Source organism: Perca fluviatilis, chromosome 2 (genome assembly GCF_010015445.1).
Source record: "Perca fluviatilis chromosome 2, GENO_Pfluv_1.0, whole genome shotgun sequence".
In the NCBI taxonomy this organism is placed as follows: domain Eukaryota; kingdom Metazoa; phylum Chordata; class Actinopteri; order Perciformes; family Percidae; genus Perca; species Perca fluviatilis.
The window spans coordinates 12285936-12308393 of record NC_053113.1 but is presented as its reverse complement, the minus strand read 5'-3'; the positions used below and the strand labels follow the sequence as shown (position 1 = coordinate 12308393).

Sequence of the window (22458 nt, the reverse complement as noted above, 5' to 3'; positions counted from 1 at the left end):
TACCTGTACAGAGCATCTAGCAGTGTGGCTCTAGTCTTATTTAAAGGAAATGCATTGTTTTCATGGGTACTTGAGGATATGTATTTGTACTTTTGAGTTTTTGACACAGGGGAAGTTATTTAATTAAAATGAGATGAAACAGCAAGAAAGGTGGAGGCTAATGTAATGAAGCCTAGCATTTTATGTAATATGAAGGTGAATTCAGTAATACTGAGCAATGAACTAGAATAACAAATCAATCTTGCACCGAACCTTGACAGTATTTGAATATTTTGTAAACATTTAAATCTCTCTCTCTCTCTCTCTCTCTCTCTCTCTCTCTCTCTCTCTCTCTCTCTCTCTCTCTCTCTCTCTCTCTCGGGCTGCTCAGGGCATCTACACCCAGAAGAGGTTTGACCCACAGAAGGTAAAAGAGGAAGTGGTGGACTTCGCTCGCCACAAGTGGCCTCTGCTCTTCTCTCGTTTCTACGAAGCCTTCAAGTTCTCAGGTGAGAATCTACTACATCTTTCACATCTGAACATCTGATGAGAGGCACATTTGGACATATTTAAAACTTGTATTATCTATTTTCACGTACATTTAGTTTACAACAGACACAACACGGGCAGTTTCCACTGTTGGAATGTAACTGTAGTTTAATTTACTCAAGTACTGTACTTTATACTTTTTACTTTTAGGCAGGTTTTTATTTTTAAAGGCCAGTTATTTCATGGATCCAGGATACTATGCATCCTGATAAAGTTCCCTTGGCCTTTGGAATTAAAATAGCCCCCCCACATCATCACATACCCTTCACCATACCCCCACATCATCACATACCCTTCACCATACCCCCACATCATCACATACCCTTCACCATACCCCCACATCATCACATACCCTTCACCATACCCCCACATCATCACATACCCTTCACCATACCCCCACATCATCACATACCCTTCACCATACCCCTACATCATCACATACCCTTCACCATACCCCCACATCATCACATACCCTTCACCATACCCCCACATCATCACATACCCTTCACCATACCCACACATCATCACATACCCTTCACCATACCACCACATCATCACATACCCTTAACCATACCCCTCACATCATCACATACCCTTCACCATACCCCCACATCACCACATACCATTCACCATACCACCACATCATCACATACCCTTCACCATACCCCCACATCATCACATACCCTTCACCATACCCCCACATCATCACATACCCTTTCACCATACCCCCACATCATCACATACCCTTCACCATAACCCCCACATCATCACATACCCTTCACCATACCCCCACATCATCACATACCCTTCACCATACCCCCACGCCATCACATACCCTTCACCATACCACCACATCATCACATACCCTTCACCATACCCCCACATCATCACATACACTTCACCATACCCCCACATCATCACATACCCTTCACCATACCCCCACATCATCACATACCCTTCACCATACCACCACATCATCACATACCCTTCACCATACCCCCACATCACCACATACTCTTCACCATACCCCCCACATCATCACATACACTTCACCATACCCCCACATCATCACATACCCTTCACCATACCCCCCACATCATCACATACCCTTCACCATACCCCCACATCACCACATACCCTTCACCATACCCCCACATCATCACATACACTTCACCATACCCCCACATCATCACATACCCTTCACCATACCCCCACATCATCACATACCCTTCACCATACCCCCACGTCATCACATACCCTTCACCATACCACCAAATCATCACATACCCTTCACCATACCCCCACATCATCACATACCCTTCACCATACCCCCACATCATCACATACCCTTCACCATACCCCCACGTCATCACATACCCTTCACCATACCACCACATCATCACATACCCTTCACCATACCCCCACATCATCACATACCCTTCACCATACCCCCACATCATCACATACCCTTCACCATACCCACACATCACCACATACCCTTCACCATACCCCCCCACATCATCACATACCCTTCACCATACCCCCACATCATCACATACCCTTCACCATACCCCCACATCATCACATCATTTTTTTTTTTTTTTTATTCCTCTTTTTAGTCAACTTTAGCATGGGTTCATAAACTTATGAGCAGCACTGTAAATGCAGTACTTTTTACTTCTCTACATGTCTGAAAGTTAGTTTTCAGATGACCTATTGGTTCTGTGACTGTGAATCCTTGGTGTAAAACTTGTCTTTTGTCTCCCCTCTGCCTCTTAGGCCCCATTCTGCCTAAAAACGACCTGATCGTCGCCGTCAACTGGACCGGGGTTTATTTTGTGGACGAGCAGGAGCAGGTCCTCCTAGAGCTCTCCTTCCCAGAAATCACTGCCGTTTCCAGCAGCAGGTGAAGCATGCTGGGAGCTCTAGTCATTTAACAGTTCCTTCTCTTGGCTTCTCTCCCTGTCCTTTATTTCTTTCCTCTTCCATCTACTTCCTGCTATCTCTTTCTACTTTCCTGCTGTCTTAGTTGCATGTTCTATTATTTTAATTCTCCTTTTCAGCCTGCCTCTCTGAGCACATCCACTGCTTTCTCTCTCCTCTCTCAACAACAACACTATAAGTAATTTCAGCAAATGTCCAATATTGACATTTGTTTTCAAGTCTCAAAACCCATTACAGCTGTGTGAATTACAACTCATGAGGTGATGTTTGTTATAGAGCCACAAAGTCCATTTCCTACAGAAAGTTAACGTTTTGTGTCTTCTAACCATGATTATAAAAGCCCTTTAACCCTAACAAACTAGTCATTGTTGACCAAATTACACCTTAACTATATGTTGTGCTGTGTTAGATTAGGAAAGGTGTTCACAAATGATGTCATCTTTGTGTTATTCTTGAGAGCGATGACAACCAACGTAGTTTCTATAATTTGGATGACTTATTGTTCTTTCAGGGGAGGAAAGTTGCAGAGTCAGAGTTTCACTTTGGCGACCATCAAAGGAGACGAGTACACCTTCACCTCCAACAACGCAGAGGACATCCGCGAGCTGGTGGTGACCTTCCTGGAAGGCCTGAGGAAGAGGTCGAAGTTTGTGGTCGCGCTGCAGGATAACCCCAACCCCAGTAAGTCCTGAACAGGGATGGTGCCGTTTTTATTTTGTGATTTCTTTTTAACTCTAAACTCTAAACTTTTTTTTAACATGACCTGATACACTGTAACACCTGCTTGAGAACATTAAAGTTGGAAAGTTTTCCATCAAACACCTTTACAATAAACATACGGAACTAAAGACAGAAGTTTTGAAGGTAGAAATGCCAGTTAATCATCTCACTTCAGTAAAAACTGTGTTTTTTTTTTCCACAGCTGGGGAGGAGTCCACCTTCCTGAGCTTTCTGAAGGGAGACCTGATCCTGTTGGACAAGGACACCGGGGAGCAGGTGCTTAATTCTGGTTGGGCACACGGCGTCAACGAGCGAACCAATCACAGAGGAGATTTTCCAGCTGACTGCGTCTATGTCCTGCCCACGATGACCCGACCTCAGCAAGAAATAGTGGTAAGAGGAAAAAAACAACAACATCAAGACAAATTCTGCTTAACTTTGTTGTAGGAAGGAGACTCCTCTTTACAGCACTGACTTCCTATTACACTATATACTACTACTACTATTAGGGCAGTGGTGGCCTAAAGGTTAGAGAATCGAGCTTGTGACTGGGAGGTCGTCTGTTCAATCCCCAGACTGACAGGATAAAATCTGGGTGGGAAAAGTGAAAGAGCAGCGCTTGTCCCTCCCTTATTACCACCACTGAGGTGCCCTTGAGCAAGGCCCTTAACCTCCAACCTGCTCCAGTGGAGCTGCTCAGTGGCTCAGCAGATCAGACCACCAGCGGCGCTACCATTGGGCCCACCCATTTCAGGTCCGGGCCCACCCATTTTGATCCAGGCCTATAGTGAGTGAGTGATTATCATTCTAGCAGTTCATCCAATAAGCAGCCCGAGGAAAGCTTAGAGTGAAAGCTTCTCAGCCAATCAGCGGCTTATACCCCACGTGTGGACTCTTAAGCCCCGCCCACAGGCTGCATCGTCACCAGCAAGTGATCCAATGAAATGAAGGATGTTTGCACGCAAGCTTTTCAAGCAAGCTCAATGAGACAGACACGGTCTATGACAGACACCGACTGTAGCTGTTAGCTAGCTAATATGAAACGAAAAGCAAAGCAAAGCAGCTTGTTTTCATTTAAATTCAGCAAGAAACGCTCCGAGGAGCAGGAGGTGTCAACCCCTGCCATTTTAAGTAACGCGGTTACAAGTGACGAGTTACCATCCTGCTCGGCCGCCCTCTCCCCATCAAGTCCTCCTGTAGCCCCCCCCCCCTCACACCAGCACGGCAAGTAGGCTAACATTAACGTTAGATTCTGGCTGTCTGTATGCAGGGGGATCCCGTTTTCCCTCAATAAATAAAGGTTAAATAAAAAATATAAAAACACTGTTTGTATATTATTGGCACAGCTCAGTTTGCGGGATTGTGATTATGATTTCAGCGTTTTTAATTCAAAAAGCTTGAGTCAAACGTGCCACACTTAAACCAGAAGTTCAGTAGTTTCAGAAGCACTTCAGCGAAAAGCAAAATATATCTGATTATTAGTGAAAATCGTTTTCCGTTATTTTCTTAATAGATCTAAAGACAAATAAAAGTAACAACAAATAACAAAAGCCAACTGAATTCAAGTAAACACAAAACGGTAAAGTATCATAATGACCATTGTAGAGATTTGATATTTGGAAGACCACAGGAACAAAGAAGTGTCCAATGATGCTGAATGACAAGTTTTTAACAGAACAAACATTACAAACATTAAAACAAAACCTTAACAAAAAAGCTGTTCAAACCTGTGATGCTACCCTACTTTTCCTTCACACAGCATTACTGTATTTTTGGGGGAGTATCACAAGGATTAATCTATTAAATTACCCAGCACACAGTAGACTTTAAAATGACACATTGTAGTCCCTTACAAGAAGGTTGACCATTAGAATTTGACTTTAATACAAAGGGAGACTCTTATATTACAGATGGGAACGTGACATACATTTCCATCTGTGCAGAGACATCAAAGGTTTCTTTGCACCAGATGAGTCAACGGGGGCTCAAACCTTATTTAATGTAATAAAATAAAGTGTTGTTAGACCTTTGCCATAAGCAATATCTATATATTTTTTTGTTGTCCATGTTTTGCACACTGGAAACATGTTATCATCACAAACTTGTTAATTTGTTGCTGCAACAATTAAATCTGATCTGATTTAATCTGATAACATCTGGCTCTTCCTTTTTGTTTGAAGACACCTAATGTAAGTCACTTTAAATATAAAATGGTCTTTCAAATGAATGTAATCTGATGTAATCCAACCAATCAGGCGCTGGTAACCATGACACCGGACCAGCGACAGGAGTCGGTTCGTGTTTCGCAGCTCGTCCTGCCAGAGAGCGACGGACGGATAAAACCCTACACACTGGAGGAGTTCTCCTACGACTACTTCAGGTCCGCACGCACACACACGCACACACACACACGCACACACACACACACACACACACATATATATTGGGATTAAAAACAAAGGGTTATCATATCTGTTGAACATTTTACTGTTTTAGATTAAGGGTTATTATAACATCTCTGAATAGACTTGTAATCGATTGTAAATCCTCCTGATGTCATTTCAGTTATGGAGCAGTTAAGGGATTAGTCCTCTGCTCTTTTAATAATAATAATGTTTACTTTATTAAATTACAATGTTTTCACTCTGTTGTTATTACACACATTACACTCAGGCCTTAATTACACACACACGCTCAGTACCTATACACACACTAATGGAGAGTATGGAGCCCATTGAAAGGCGCCCCGAGCTCCTGGGGGTTCGGTGCCTTGCTCAAGAGCACCTTGGCAGTGCCCAGGAGGTGAACTGGCACCTCTCCAGCTACCAGCCCACCACCATACTTTGGTCCGTATGGGGACTTGAACCAGCAGCCCTCCAGGTTCCCAACCCAACTCCCTACTGACTGAGCTACTGCCAACATTCCCAATTACCTCTTAAGTCAAATCATTCAGGCATAATATTTTGCTTCTGGCAATCGAACACATTTGAGTGAGATTGTCTATCTGGAAACTTCCTTCCATTAAATTCAGACAATTTAGAAGTTATCATCACAGGTCCAGATCGTTCCTTGCTCACAGATCTCCGACATAACATCTCACATTATAAACACACTCACCTGCAGATTTGCTGTACAACCATATGTTTTTAAGTATTGTTTACTTATATCTTTTTTACTTGTGAGCCACGCCAAAGTCAAATCTCCATTTTTCTGATCTCACGTGACCGACTGATTTTACCTCTCGGCATTATTTTTTGGTTTGACAAATTTAAATTTTGATCGACTCGCAGTCATGTCAACATGTCACAAATGTAACCTGCTTCTTTCAGGCCTCCTCCCAAACACACCCTGAGCAGGGTGATGGTCAGTAAGAATCGCGGGAAGGACAAGATGTGGAGCTGCACCAGAGAGCCGCTAAAGCTGCCGCTGCTGAAGAAAGTGGTCAGCCACGAGGAGCTGGCTCAGGACGCCTGCATGTCCTTCATAGATATCCTTTAAAACAGCTGATGTGACGCGGTTTAAGACCGTCTTAAAGCATGTTTAACTTACTGGGCATCTGACTTCCCTAAACCTAACCTTGTCAGCCCTAGATAACTGCTCCAGTCGTAATGCTAGCAAAACTGGTTACCAAATTTACTATGTTAACAATGAGCTTGTGCATATGAAAGAGACTAACAGCAAATGCAACATACACAGATCTAGAGCAGGATATTATTCATTAATTGTATATATTTTATAGCATGAAACTAACATTACTGATTGTTTAAGTTGCATTATTTGATATTGATAGTATATTTTACTATATTTTTATAAATTTTTTTATATAAGTCAAAGTTATAAAAACTAAGCACAGCACTATAACATAAAAAGCAGCAACATTAGAAACTGTAAATAATACAGAAAACAAGTACCAGAAGCATAAGTTAAATACTTGTATGACCACAGAAATCTGAGAAATTTTGTCCAGTGCATGTAACATATTGTACTTTTAGTACCATCGCTCAATCCTTTTTTTTTGTTCAATACATGTCCATATGTCTCTGGTGATCCCATCTGCTGAGCATGCAACCCCACGTTGAGAAACACTGGTGCAGCCCTTCCCCCCCCGACATTAACCTTATCAAATCTTAACCTGAACTTTAAACAGGCCCCAGTATTGTCTAATTAAAGACATATATTATCTCAGTTTTTGTTAATTATTCAGTGATGGATGGAGTCAAACATGCTCTGTAAATACAAAAAAAAAAGAAATGAAAACTTTGATATAAACGAGTGTGTTCATACATGTCACCAGAATGCAGGAAGGAGCAAAATTGGGCACTTTTCCGGTATCTCGAGAATGATTTTCATGCTCATTCTACATTTGTTTTCAAGCCAATCGGGTCGTTTTTATTCCTTGACGTTCGTCCCACCTATGATGAAGTACATGGGCGACTATCCGTCCAAGCGGATGCGCTCAGTCAACGAGCTGACAGATCAGATCTTTGAAGGAGCACTGAAGGCCGAACCTCTGAAAGACGAGATCTACTGTCAGGTCATCAAACAGCTCACGGACAACCATGTCAAGTGTGTAAAACCGACGCTAGTATTATTCTTATCATTGCAATTCAATATGAATGATAATATCTTGGTTCTAATTCATGGTTCAGACTTTTCATGTAGAGTTGTATCGCAAAACATTTACAGTGAACCTTGTAGAAAAGAATATACAAAATATTATGGAAGGATACCATGTTCATGAAACACTTTAATTGCATTCAGTTTCTATTAATCCTCCAGTCGTCATCATGTCTGCAGCAGTACAAGCAGGCAGAGCTGAGAGATATTTCTATGCAGAAGCTGAACGTGAGTTTTGTGCTGCTGCAGGTACAGTGAGGAGAAAGGCTGGGAGCTGCTGTGGTTGTGTACTGGTCTGTTTCCTCCAAGTAACGTGCTGCTGCCTCACATCCAGCGCTTCCTCCAGTCCAAGAAACACCACCCACTCTCTGGAGACTGCATGCAGAGGCTGCACAAAGCTCTACGGTAAAACTTTACACTTTACTAAAGTATTAACATCAAACTTCTGCCTCACAGCAAGAAGGTTCTGGGTTCAAACCCAGGTCGTCTCAGGCCTTTCTGTGTGGAGTTTGCATGTTCTCACATGGCTACTGGCTAACACTGGCGCATTTACAGAAATGTTCATTAATGTGCATTGTCCTAATCAAATAAATAAACAAACTGCCAAAAAAAAATATACCAAAGTTAAAGAACCAAAATGAAAAGTACTCATTATGTAAAATGGCCAATTTCAGAATAACTGAGCCTAACTCCTCCCACTGCATCATTCTGAAAATGCAAAAAAAAAAAAGAAAACTGGGCAAAAGGATGCGAGGGGAAAGGGATGCCGCCAACCTGTGCTTAGAGGGTGTTAACACTCTTAAATTTCATGACCGAGAGAAGTCCCAACCGGTCGACTCTATCTCGGCATTGGACGTAAGGTTAGGGCTGAGTTAAACAGTAGATGGTAGGGCTGGGCGATAGGGAGAAAATCTGATCTCACGATATTCTTGACCAAATACCTCGATATTGATATTATGGCGAAATTCTAAGGTTGACAATTTGTGCTTTAACAAAATATCTTCACACTTAGATTTAAGATAAATAATCATCAGTAATGTGGACTTAATTTCTGAGTGGGGTAAAGGCAAATAATAGAACAGTTAAAGTCTGGTAAATTCAGAAAAAAATATAAATTTGGAAAGAAATGTCAATATTTACTCCTGCGTTGATGTGTATTATCACAGTCCAGTCATGCCATTTAGTTTACAGCTCAAAGAACACGTTTAAGTGTGCAGCACCTCTTTATTACCTTAATCTGTAAAGTAAGTAGTAGTCACTCACTATATTTATCAGATGTGAAGTAGTAAAAAGTACATTTGCCTCGGAGATGTAATTGAGTAGAAGTATAAAGTAACATAAAAAGGAAATACTCAAGTTAAGTACAAGTACCTGAAAATTGTACAGTACTTGTGTTAATGTACTTAGTTACTTTTCACCCCTGCAACTGCGATTGACCTTTCGTTTTGGTAATCGTGTTAACAGTAACGGATCCAGGAAGTACCCTCCTCATCTGGTGGAAGTCGAGGCGATCCAACATAAGACAACCCAGATCTTCCACAAAGTTTACTTCCCTGACGATACAGACGAGGTCGGACACACACACACACACACACACACACACACACACACACACACACACACACACACACACACACATATGGGAAGATACATTTCCACTCGTCAACAAAAAAAGGTTCCGTCTGATAATTGAGACTGTTTGTGTGTGAAACCTGCAGGCGTTTGAGGTGGAGTCCAGCACCAAAGCGAAGGACTTCTGCCAGAATATCTCAACCAGACTGCTGCTCAAATCTCCTGAAGGCTTCAGCCTCTTCGTCAAGATCTCTGACAAGGTCAGAGAAAGAATGTTTCTCAGAAGCAGAGCAAAATGTGGCTTTGTTAAATTCCTCTAAAACAAATAAGTGGTGTAAATTATCTCTCTTATCCTTACCGGTTTTTTTTTATTTTATGCCGTCACTAATGTCCTTTGACCTTTTTATAAAGCATCTTCTTGACCCAGTTAAGAGCAATGTGAAGTTTTTGTATATAATCATCATAGGATACACAGTTTTGATCTCTCAGATGTATCGTTTTCTATGCAAGCATTTGTTTTCAAAATTATATTAATTTTGGAAACTCAAAAGGAGGATTTACTGCAATTTCAGAACATTATTATGGTTTCATTAAGTCCCATTAGGTTTTATCAAAGTAGAAAAAATGGAATATACATTTTTTTCCCAAAATCTAGAAACTATCTTGATTAGCTTCCACCAACTCTGTGTGTGTGTGTGTGTGTGTGTGTGTGTGTGTGTGTGTGTGTGTGTGTGTGTGTGTGTGTGTGTGTGTGTGTGTGTGTGTGTGTGTGTGTGTGTGTGTGTGTGTGTGTGTGTGTGTGTGTGTGTGTGTGTGGGTTCTGCAGGTGATAAGTGTGCCAGAGGGGGATTTCTTCTTTGACTTTGTCAGACATTTAACAGACTGGATCAAGAAATCTCGACCAGCCAAAGACGGTTGAATGCGTGCATCAGTTTTACCTCTGTTGGAAAAAAACTCCTCTTGCTGTATTAACATTATATATATATATATATATATATATATATATATTATATATATATATAATGTTAAAATACAGCAAGAGGATTTTCCCAATATATATATATATATATATATATATATATATATATATATATATATATATATATATATATATATATATATATATGGGAAAAACTTCCACTAATTAACCCTGACAAAGCACACCTGTGAAGGTAAAACCATTTCAGGTGACTACCTCATGAAGCTCATTGAGAGAACACCAAGGGTTTGCAGAGCTATCAAAAAAAGCAAAGGGTGGCTACTTTGAAGAATCTAAAATATAAGACATGTTTTCAGTTATTTCACACTTTTTTGTTAAGTACATAATTCCATATGTGTTCATTCATAGTTTTGATGCCTTCAGTGAGAATCTACAATGTAAATAGTCATGAAAATAAAGAAACACATTGAATGAGAAGGTGTGTCCAAACTTTTGGCCTGTACTGTATATATATACGACTGTAAATAAGGAAAAGAATAATAACTCTCCAGGGAGTAAAAACACAAACTGCAGGTTTTATTTTCAGAGATGTATAGTAACAAAGTAGAACTACTTCACTACTGTACTTAAGTACTAAAAGGCTGTATCTGTACTCTACTGGAGTATTACTTTTTTCTCCTACTTCCACTTTTACTTCAGTTTTTTATCTGCTGCATCGTTACTCGTTACGATTATACAAATGTTCTGAATCATTCCAAACCCACGTTATCGCAGCCAGAGTGGTAGATGGCTCGGTCACCAGGGTTGATGAAGCTGGCTCATCACTGAGCAAATCAAGCGATCAAGCTGTCTTATAAAAAGCCTTTGCGTGCTCCTGTTCTGCCTTTCGCTCTGCTGCCTGCCTGCCTGCCTTGACAACACTTGAGCTTTGTTAGTTTGTTTCGAGATGGAAGAACCAGAAGCTAACTAGCTACCCGCGGTTCATGACATGCTGCGGTGTTGTACACTCCCGTCCTTGTACTGCTGCTACAGCCAAAGGAACTGTGAGTGTCCTTTAGGCTAAACATTAGAAATAATATAAACAATATGCTATTAAAACTTTTGACTGCTTTCTTTAATAACTACATAACACAATACTTGTACTTTTACTTTCAGTACTTGAGTAGTACATTTTAAAATTTGCAATACTTAAGTACAAAAAATGTTGAATACTTTAGTACTTCCACTTAAGTGTGGTGCTTAAAGAGCACTTCAACTTCTACTCAAGTCACTTTTTTGATAGAGCACTTTTACTTACTTTCCTTACTTTTACTCAAGTCTGTGTCTCTAGTACTTTATACATGTCTGTTTATTTTAGGACTTATACGAAGGAGTCTGAACAAACCTCCTGAATAAAACTGATAGTACGCCAGAGTTTTAAAGTTGATGACTCTTATATTTCACCCTATTTCCCTCCTACCTTGCAGGAATCGTTCCCTCTCTGACCTATCAGGTGTTCTTCATGAAGAAGTTGTGGACCAACACAGTTCCAGGGAAGGACTCCTTCGCCGACTCCATCTTCCACTACTACCAGGTCGGTCTTTTACTGAGAAACCGGAGAAAATAGTTTATTTTATAATTTTTTTCCGGCTGCAACACTCTCCTACACTTCACTTAATCTTTTGTTTCACCTGACACAGACTTCCCCAAGGTTTTTATTTTATTTCAGGCTGGGCGATATGGAGAAAATCAAATATGACGATATTTTTGTCCCAATACCTCGATATCGATATTGCGGCGATGTTGTAGGGTTGACATTTGGTGCTTTAACAAAAATATTCACACAAAGATTAGTGATAAATAATCATCAATAATGTGTATTTAATGACTAACAGGCTAAAGACAAATAATAGAACAGATTGAACATTCAGGTAAGGACATCACTTTTCTGTAATGCAGCCTTTAAAAACACCTTATGCCATATTACCATGTTACGATATCCAAAATCGAAGTCCAAATCAAAGACGATGTCTAGTCTCCTATCACGATATCGATATAATATCGATATATTGCCCAGCCCTACTGCTACTTAATATCTTTTGGCAATTTGCTTCCAACATTTTTTTGATTATTATTATGAATTATATTTAATTTATACTAGAACTGTACTCCCTTGTTCTCTTCTTTTAATTAGGAGCTGCCTAAATACTTGCGTGGCTACCATAAGTGTTCACGAGAAGAGGTTTTCCAACTTGCGGCCCTCATCTACCGCGTCAAGTTTGAGGATGACAAATCCCATTTTCCTACAATTCCCAAGATGCTTCGGGAGCTGGTTCCCCAGGATCTCATTCGTCAGATGTCACCGGATGACTGGAAAAGGGTAAAGCTGGAAAACTCCAATGTAGTTTTTATTTTCTGTTTAGATGATATGAACATTGACACATCGATTTACTTTCTGGTTGCCTTTTTTCCTGTGAGACACTAAAGCTATTATTTGTATTTGTATCCAAATTTGGCATTAAGGATTGAACTGAGTTTAATAATTAATACTGTCTGTCTGTCTGTCTGTCTGTCTGTCTGTCTGATAACAGTCGTTGGTTGCATACTTCAACAAGCATGCTGGTAAATCAAGAGAAGAAGCCAAACTGATGTTCCTAAAGCTCATCTACAAATGGCCGACCTTTGGCTCCGCCTTCTTTGAGGTCAAGGTAAATACACCTGAGCCGGTCACTTCCTGTCTGTAGCTCCCACCCGGTTCTTCTCATTCGTCTTTCTGTTATCCAAACTGGCATCTTTTGTCTCGTATGAGTTTTTCAGTGATGGACTATAACATATACTCAAGTACTGTACTTAAGTACAACTTTGAGGTACTTGTACTTTACTGAAGTTATTTTCTTTTTAGGCTACTGTATACTTCTACTTCACTACATCTCAGAGGGGAATATTGTACTTTTTTACTCCACCACATTAATCTGACAGATTTAGTTACTTTGCAAAGATTTTTACATTCAAAACATATGAAGAGGTTAAAAGTCAAAGTACCCAACAGTTTAAACAAGTACAGCTGGAACGATTGGTCGATTGAAAGAAAATCTGTAGGCAACTATTTTGATAATTTAAGTCATTTTGTATGTAAAAACATTTCATTGATGGCCAAACCGAGGACGGAGATGGTGTCGATTGAGCTGACTGCTGAATTGACGTTTCAGTAGCGTCACTAACGTTAGTAAGAGGGAATATATGCAGGGAAAGAAAACAAGGAAACACCCCATTAGTCAATCGAGACATCTTTTATATTTCACAAAAAGGTCGCAGAGAAACATTAAGGTTGTTCACGTAAAAATAATAAGATATGATAGATTTGCGCTGGCCAAGACGATTGAGATTGGTTTAAAGAAATGCCAATAAACCAGAGCACATTCTCTCCTATCTAGGAATGTTGTGTGGACTTGCCAGACCCTCCTCCGCAGCGCTGTGGAGGAAGGTCTGGCAATACGAGACTATAACAAGATAAATCTACTTTTGTCTTTAGCAAACCACAGAGCCCAACTTCCCAGAGATCCTGCTGATCGCCATCAACAAGCACGGAGTCAGCCTCATTGACCCGAAGACAAAGGTTAGTGTTTGTATGGAAATCAATATTTTCCCCTCCAAACCTGTCGTATGTTAAAAGATTTATTATAATGCTCAGTCTGTGTTAACCATGCGCATGTTAATCTACATGTGCATGTTAATTTACTTGCAGTAGGGCTGCACGATTATGGCCAAAATGATAATCATGATTATTCATGGATTTTAGGGACAAAATATTTTGTATTGCACTTTCACATTTAAATAAACAGAGCACTGCTTTCACTTTGACATTGTGTTTCTTTTTTTGCTAATGTAGACATATTTGCATCAAAAAGAGTGCATCTCCTAGAGCACATGTGTCAAACTCAAGGCCCACGGGCCAAATCCGGCCCCTTGCAGATTTAGATCCTGCCCGTATATCAATTTGGGTTCACAATACATTTTGGCCCTCTTGGTTGTGCGCCAAACCAAAAACACAGGAAAGTGTTTTTTTAAAACTGCAATTACCTGACATTCAAAGCAGAATATGGCAGATTTACCGACTCTGAGACTCAGAAATTCCCCCAGAAGCAGAGAGAGAGTTTAATATTCAGGCTGAGAAACAAGTTGTTAAAAAAATGTATCATTGTTTTGCTTGATTTGCTAAATTCTCTGATGGCTAAGGAACTCTTTTGATGACTTTTGTAGGGCTTCATGTCAACAAAAATGCGCCAAAAAGTGTACAAAATGTCATAAAAAGCAACAAATTTACAAAAAGGTGACAAATGTCTGAGAAAGCCACAAAAAAGTCTGAACAAAAACAACAAAAATGAGTAAAAAAGCTACCAAAATGTTTAAAAAAAAGAAGTGACACGCAGTAACAAAAGCACGTGAATAAACTCTCCATGTCTGGCCCCTTGGTGTGATTCTCTTTTTCCAGTGTGGCCCTCTGGGAAAATGAGTTTGACGCCCCTGTCCTAGAACCAAAATATAAATAACATTCTACCCAAAAGAAACTAGCTCTTGGCCTCCTCTCCTCCAGACATTTGATTTTCTCTGTTGTATATTACTCTTCTACTCTGGACTGCAGCTGCAACATTCAGGAATGTTTTCCATGCACAGCAGCACGACAATTCCCCAAAACTCAAGCCAAAACATCTGGATCGCCCCCTGGTGGTTGTTTTAATTTGTAGCAGAGTTTTCTATGAGCTGAGCACGCATTTTTTAACGTCAGTCACGTTTATTTAATTGTGGGAAGACCAAATCGTGATCGAGATTATTATTTGATTAATTGTGCCGCCTTAACTTGCGGGAACTTCCTTTTGATGCTGCGCTCATTAATCGCTCAGGTTGGCCTCATCAGCCAGAGGCCCTGAAAGTAACGTGTCCTCTCTGTGTGTTTGTGCAGGACATCCTGACTACTCACCCCTTCACCAAGATCTCCAACTGGAGCAGCGGCAACACTTACTTTCACATCACCATCGGCAACCTGGTCAGAGGAAGCAAACTGCTGTGCGAGACCTCGCTGGTGGGTGGCAGCAGCACGCACATACTGTAACATTTCCAAGTCATAGTATAGTATGGCGAATAAAGACAAAAATGTAATAGTATAGTATGTTGAAAAAATTCATAAAAAGTCATAGTATTGTATGTTGAAAAAAATCCTAAAAAGTCATAGTATAGTATGTTGAAAAAAATCATAAAAAGTCATAGTATAGTATATTGAAAAAAATCATAAAAAGTCATAGTATTGTATGTTGAAAAAAATCATAAAAAGTCATAGTATTGTATGTTGAAAAAAATCCTAAAAAGTCATAGTATAGTATGTTGAAAAAAATCATAAAAAGTCATAGTATAGTATGTTGAAAAAAATCATAAAAGGTCATAATATTGTATGTTGAAAAAAATCATAAAAAGTCATAGTATAGTATGTCAAAAAAAGACAAAAAAGTCATAGTATAGTATGTTGAAAAAAGACAAAAAAGTCATAGTATGTTGAAAAAATTCATAAAAAGTCATAGTATAGTATGTCGAAAAAAGTCATAGTATAGTATGTTGAAAAAAGACATAAAAAGTCATAGTATAGTATGTTGAAAAAAGACATAAAAAGTCATAGTATAGTATGTCGAAAAAAGTCATAGTATAGTATGTCGAAAAAGACAAATAATTCATAGTCGCTGATTGGGTGGCAGCAGCACGCACATACTGTAACATTTCAAATAAAATCTGGTGCTCCAATAATATCCTAAATGTCTAATTTCCCCTGCAGGGCTACAAGATGGACGACCTGCTGACCTCTTACATCAGCCAGATGCTGACCAGCATGAACAAGCAGCGCTCCGGGCGCGGCCTCAGCAAGTGAACTTCTTACTGGCAGGAGGCCGCCGAGCTCCTCCGGCTCCTGCGCCCTATTGGCCAACACTGCAGCTGGGGCCGGACCTTCGCCCACCAGCTGTGGAGGATGAGCCGCAGTCCTTCTGCTAGCTCCGCGGGGTCAAAGCTCACCGGGGAGAGCTCGGCTGCCAGCAGCGATGACCCCGGCGAAGGCCCTAGCAACCGTCACCACTACGGTTACCGTGACGACGAGGACGAGCCGTCCAGTGAGGATGACTACCTCTAAAGCCTCCAAACTCTCCGTCACACAGGTCGGTCTGCGGTCGTTTTCAGTCCGTACGGCTGTCATCTCAACCTTTTTAATAAATGTTGCAGTGACCCCAAGCGGCAGCTGCTGTTCACGGCCGCCATGTTTGAACATTTTAAGGACTTTGCTACCTGGAAATACATCTTTTTTGTTTGCGGGGCTGTCATGTGACCTTATACATCTATAAACCACAAGTGAGACAGTGTTGGAGTTTAGCAAAAACTTAAATTATGTTTTAATTGGTTAATCCATGCTTTTAATGCCTTTTTAATTAATTATGTTACAAGGAATTCTTCTTATTTACAGATGGATAGTACTGATAAAAATGTGATATTAATGTCAATAAATACATGTACTTATAATAATAATAATCACAGGCATGTTGTCCGTACCTGTTTTCCATCTTTCTTTGAGTGGTATGATTTGATGAGTCTTTAATTTAATTCTGTGTCGTATTTAAAAAGGTAATTTGGGGAACACTGCAAAAACCCTGGCTAACCTCCAGGAGTTAACAGGTTACCATGCCAACGTTAGCGTTCAGCTCAAAGCACAGTGGAGCTGGGAAATGAGTCTGACCCCATAAGGTAAACATGTTTGATTTGGGTAACAACATGACCCAAACACTATGGCACCATTCTCAGGCTCACCAACGATAAGGATCTAAAAGTATCAGTTTTCATTCAGACTTTTGTTTTAATTGTGTGTGTCTGTCTGTCTGTCTGTCTGTCTGTCTTACTGTCTTTCTGTCTGTAACATTAGAGCATTACAGGAGCTTTAGTGAAGCTATAGATTGCTGGTCCTTCCAAGTTGAGTTTAGATACTATTATACGATAGTCTTGGCTGTAATCTTCTCGCAGAAAACACGGTCAGACAGAAACCTTTACGGTGTTGTGTCTTCTGTTCTTTCCTCTCGACTGTTGTGTCAACGGTTAAACTTTTCATCACTTTGAATAACTTTGTTTGGGATTAGAAAAAAAACATTTATGCATTTCTCTGGCCTTTGAACCAAATAGTGCAACTGAAGTGGCGTTAAGGGACCTGCGGGTTGTTCCGCGAAGCAAAACTCCTGAGTAAGCGAGGTATGTTTGAGCCTAAAGCCAGAGTTCACGAAGGTGGCTCTCTTTTAACCTGGCTAGATCGCCATGGTGAGTTATGCCGCATGGCTAGTCCGGCTCAAAAGGATGAACATTGTTGGGATAAAGCCTGACAACAGCTGCGTGGGGGCTTAGCACTGCCCAGGATGCTTGGGATTGGTTTAAAGAAATACAAACAAGCCAGAGAGAGAACCTAAGGTCCCCCCAAAGGTCTGCATTGAGAGTGCATTGAGTGGTAAAATAAATATATTAACTTATACATTTATACACATTTAGTAATTTTCTGCCAGCATTCCTCTCGTATTGTATTATTTGCAGCAACAGTGTTGCTTTTTGCTGTAATCCTATTCATATTCTTAATAGGCGGAAGTAGGCGTCTATTTTGTGCAGTGATAGAGTGAAATGATGCCAAACCCACAGTTTTATAGGAACATGCACAGAGCCTGATGAAGAAAACCGGGGGTAACGAAGCACGTTGGTAACCTGTTATCTCTGTGGGGCTCAAGGCTTCGTCGAGCCAGCTAACGCAAAGAAAGCCTGGCTCTGACGAACCTGCCTGTGGTACACCCCTCAGATCTGATTTATTGAAATCTGTGTGACACACTAGAAACAGACCTGTAGGGTGTTTTTAAATTCCATGCATTGATTGTTTCTCTATTTCTGCTGCTATTGTAACGTCCCTCCTGTTTGACAAAATAATCGTAACTCAAGGTCCACGTACTAGCTTTTTCTGGGGCTTTTAGTTGCATCTCAGTGTCCGTGTCATGTGATAATAGGTTCGGACATTCACATTAGACACAAATCCTCTGCACTGGAAAAAGTCTGGTTATGACAACATGTCTACTCTGACAGTCTTTTTTTTTTTTTGTCATTTGTCTTAATAAATACTGAGGTTTGCAGATTAATTTATAACTCTGAGGTCTAGATTTTCCATCTTTTGTGTTAAAAGTACACCTTTTTTTTTCAGCACAGTTGCCTAAACTTTTCCGGTTTACCAAGAAATTTACATGCCGAAGTGTTAGAAAAGTGTGTGCCCTTCTAGTTTGTAATTACTTGCTGACACGTCACTTTTTGGAAGCCTGCTATTGGCTGATTGACTGCTTGAGGGAGGGGATTTTGGATAGACACTTTGACTGACTTGACTCCACACTTTTGCTATAAACTATTTACAAAAAAAGTTACTTTTAGCTTCTCTATACAAAACCTGATTTTTACTGAAGATGTTTTTACTCATAAGTCAAAGTTAAGGATAATTTTTAAGACTGCTTTTATACATACGGCCAGATCTGTAAACGTTTTATGAGATTTCACACAAAAATAACTAACCTTTAGTTAAATAAAAAAGTAAGACACTCACCTGGGCAAGTACATTGTTTTCCCAGACAACAGAATAGCTTTGCAAAACCAGTTGAATATTTGAACTACACTCACCCAGTGGGTCTTCCTCAACCAGTGGCCTTACCTCCACTATGGTTGCTTTAAAAAAAAGACAACCAGTTGTTTGTTCCCTTTTGGCACAGATTAGATTTTTGCTCAGCTAAGCCAGTAGCTTTAACATGTGGATGAAATGGGTTTACTTGTACGTTAAGTAGTAATAAATGTAACTCTTCAAAGAGGCCTACAAACATTGTGTTAAGGTTTTAGAAAAAGACCCAGAACTATGCATGTTTGTCCAAAAAAACAGAAATAACATATTCCTTTGTGTTGGTTCATTTAAAAAAAATAAAAGTCAAATCTTTGCCACAAAGATTTCTGTCTTACATTCCTTCATTGTGTTTGTGAAACTCAGTTCTGTCAGTCTGAAATCTGCCTTGTTTATGTAAAGTTTAATTTTTTTTGTCACATGTAACAAACTGTTCATCCAATAACCTGCACTGGTTTGTATGAGTAACAAATAGACTGGTGTTTTAACAGTGCCAATGATTTCAGAGTTACCTTTCTTTTCAGTTTGTTTTTCTTTTGTGAACTAATGCAAACTTGTGTTTTTGCCTGTTGTGTTGTTTTTAATTGTTTTATTGCGTATGACTGTGTACTTCCTGTAGTGTTTTTGTGTGTGTGTGTGTGTGTGTAATGTGTGCTCCCACTTTTTTATAAAACATTACATGAATATGTTTTGACTTAACTAATAAATAAATGAAGAACTCATGTTGTCCACAATGTATTTACCAGAGATCGGACACTAATCTAATGTCATAGTATAGTATGTTGAAAAAATGTCTAGGGTTTGAACCCATAACCTTAAAACAGATCACCATGTATTTATCACACTGAGCTATTTGGCAGGTCTAAAATCCTTAGTCTAGTATGTCAAAAAAAATCATAGTATAGTATGTCAAAAAAAGTTAAAAAAGTCATAGTATAATATGTCAAAAAAAATCATAAAAAGTCATAGTATAGTATGTCGAAAAAAGACAAAAGTCATAGTATAGTATGTCAAAGAAAAGTCACGCTGAGCCATCTTATCTGACCTCTCACCATTGTTTTGTAGCTTCTTTGACTTCTTGTGTTTACGATTTAGACCTTAAAATTCAATGTTCTGCACAGGGTTTGAACCCATAACCTTAAAACAGAGCACCATTTATTTATCACACTGAGCTATTTGGCAGGGCTAAAATCCTTAGTCTAGTATGTCAAAAAAAAATCATAGTATAGTATGTCAAAAAAGTTAAAAAAGTCATAGTATAATATGTCAAAAAAAGTTAAAAAATTCATAGTATAATATGTCAAAAAAAATCATAAAAAGTCAGTATAGTATGTCGAAAAAAAGTCATAGTATAGCATGTCAAAAAAAAGTCATAGTATAGTATGTCAAAAAAAATCATAGTATAGTATGTCAAAAAAAATCATAGTATAGTATGTCGAAAAAAATCATGAAAACGTCATATTATAGTATGGCAAAAAAGTCATGAAAAAGTCATAGTATAGTATGTCAAAAAAGGCATAAAAAGTCATATTATAGTATGGCAAAAAAGTCACGAAAAAGTCATAGTATAGTATGTCGAAAAAAGTGATAAAAAGTCATAGTATAGTATGTCGAAAAAAGTGATAAAAAGTCATAGTATAGTATGTCGAAAAAAGTCAAAAAAAATTCATGGTATAGTATGGCAAAAAATTCATAAAAAGTCAGTATAGTATGTCGAAAAAAATCATAAAAAGTCATAGTATAGTATGTCAAAAATTCATGGTATAGTATGTCATAAAAAGTCATAGTATAGAATGTCGAAAAAAAAAAAAAATCATAGTATAGTATGTCGAAAAAAGTTTAAAAATTCATAGTTTAGTATGTCGAAAATTTCACAAAAAAGTCATATTATAGTATGTCGAAAAAAGTTATGCAAAAGTCATAGCATAGTATGTTGATAAAAGTAATAAAAAGTCATAGTATAGCATGTTGATAAAAGTAATAAAAAGTCATAGTATAGTATGTCGAAAAAATCATAAAAAATCATAGTATAGTATGTTGAAAAAAGTGTTAAAAAATTCATAGTATAGTATGTCGAAAAAATTCATAAAAAGTCATAGTATAGTATGGCAAAAGATTCATAAAAAGTCATAGTATAGTATGTCGAAAAAAATCATAAAAACTCATAGTATAGTATGGCAAAAACATTCATGGTGTAGTATGTCATAAAAAGTCATAGTATAGAATGTCGAAAAAATTCATAAAAAATCATAGTATAGTATGTCGAAAAAAGTTAAAAAAGTCATAGTATAGTATGTTGATAAAAGTAATAAAAAGTCATAGTATAGTATGTCGAAAAAAATCATAAAAAATCATAGTATAGTATGTTGAAAAAAGTGTTAAAAAATTCATAGTATAGTATGTCAAAAAAAGGCATAAAAAGTCATATTATAGTATGGCAAAAAAGGCATGAAAAAGTCATAGTATAGTATGTCAAAAATAGTGATAAAAAGTCATAGTAAAGTATGTCGAAAAAAGTCATAAAAAGTCATAGTATAATATGTCAAAATGGCATAAAAAGTCATATTATAGTATTGCAAAAAAGTCATGAAAATGTCATAGTATAGTATGGCAAAAAAGTCATGAAAAAGTCATAGTATAGTATGGCAAAAAAGTCATAGTATAGTATGTCGAAAAAAGTGATAAAAAGTCATAGTAAAGTATGTCAAAAAAGTGATAAAAAATCATAGTATAGTATGTCGAAAAAAGTCAAAAAGAATTCATGGTATAGTATGGCAAAAAATTCATAAAAAGTCAGTAAAGTATGTCAAAAAAAATCATAAAAACTCATAGTATAGTATGTCAAAAAATTCATGGTATAGCATGTCATAAAAAGTCATAGTATAGAATGTCGGAAAAAATCATAAAAAATCATAGTATAGTATGTCGAAAAAAGTTAAAAAAATCATAGTTTAGTTTGTCGAAAATTTCACAAAAAAGTCATATTATAGTATGTCGAAAAAAGTTATGAAAAAGTCATAGTATAGTATGTTGATAAAAGTAATAAAAAGTCATAGTATAGTATGTTGATAAAAGTAATAAAAAGTCATAGTATAGTATGTTGATAAAAGTAATAAAAAGTCATAGTATAGTATGTCGAAAAAAATCATAAAAAATCATATTATAGTATGGCAAAAAAGGCATGAAAAAGTCATAGTATAGTATGTCAAAAAAAAGTGATAAAAAGTCATAGTAAAGTATGTCGAAAAAAGTCATAAAAAGTCATAGTATAATATGTCAAAATGGCATAAAAAGTCATATTATAGTATTGCAAAAAAGTCATGAAAAAGTCATAGTATAGTATGTCGAAAAAAGTGATGAAAAAAAGTCATAGTATAGTATGTCGAAAAAAGTGATAAAAAGTCATAGTATAGTATGTCAAAGAAAAGTCGCTCAGCCATCTTATCTG

The 22458-nt window shown here is 38.2% G+C and overlaps 1 protein-coding gene across 4 annotated transcripts in view; it reads left to right on the top strand.

Moving 5' to 3' along the window:
• myo7aa (myosin VIIAa) overlaps positions 1-19737 on the top strand; it is a 97384-nt gene extending 77647 nt beyond the window's left edge. For all 4 annotated transcript variants that reach the window (XM_039782925.1, XM_039782926.1, XM_039782924.1 and 1 more), the window contains 17 exons: positions 371-488; positions 2308-2434; positions 2984-3153; positions 3395-3585; positions 5448-5572; positions 6522-6679; positions 7605-7758; positions 8059-8214; positions 9274-9379; positions 9528-9641; positions 10208-10295; positions 11788-11894; positions 12495-12680; positions 12892-13008; positions 13833-13916; positions 15261-15380; positions 16122-19737. In XM_039782925.1, coding sequence (XP_039638859.1) covers positions 371-488; positions 2308-2434; positions 2984-3153; positions 3395-3585; positions 5448-5572; positions 6522-6679; positions 7605-7758; positions 8059-8214; positions 9274-9379; positions 9528-9641; positions 10208-10295; positions 11788-11894; positions 12495-12680; positions 12892-13008; positions 13833-13916; positions 15261-15380; positions 16122-16214 — 2214 coding nt within the window. In that variant the 3' untranslated portion in view covers positions 16215-19737. The remainder of the gene's footprint in view (positions 1-370; positions 489-2307; positions 2435-2983; positions 3154-3394; positions 3586-5447; positions 5573-6521; positions 6680-7604; positions 7759-8058; positions 8215-9273; positions 9380-9527; positions 9642-10207; positions 10296-11787; positions 11895-12494; positions 12681-12891; positions 13009-13832; positions 13917-15260; positions 15381-16121) is intronic.
• Positions 19738-22458: the final 2721 nt, after the last annotated feature.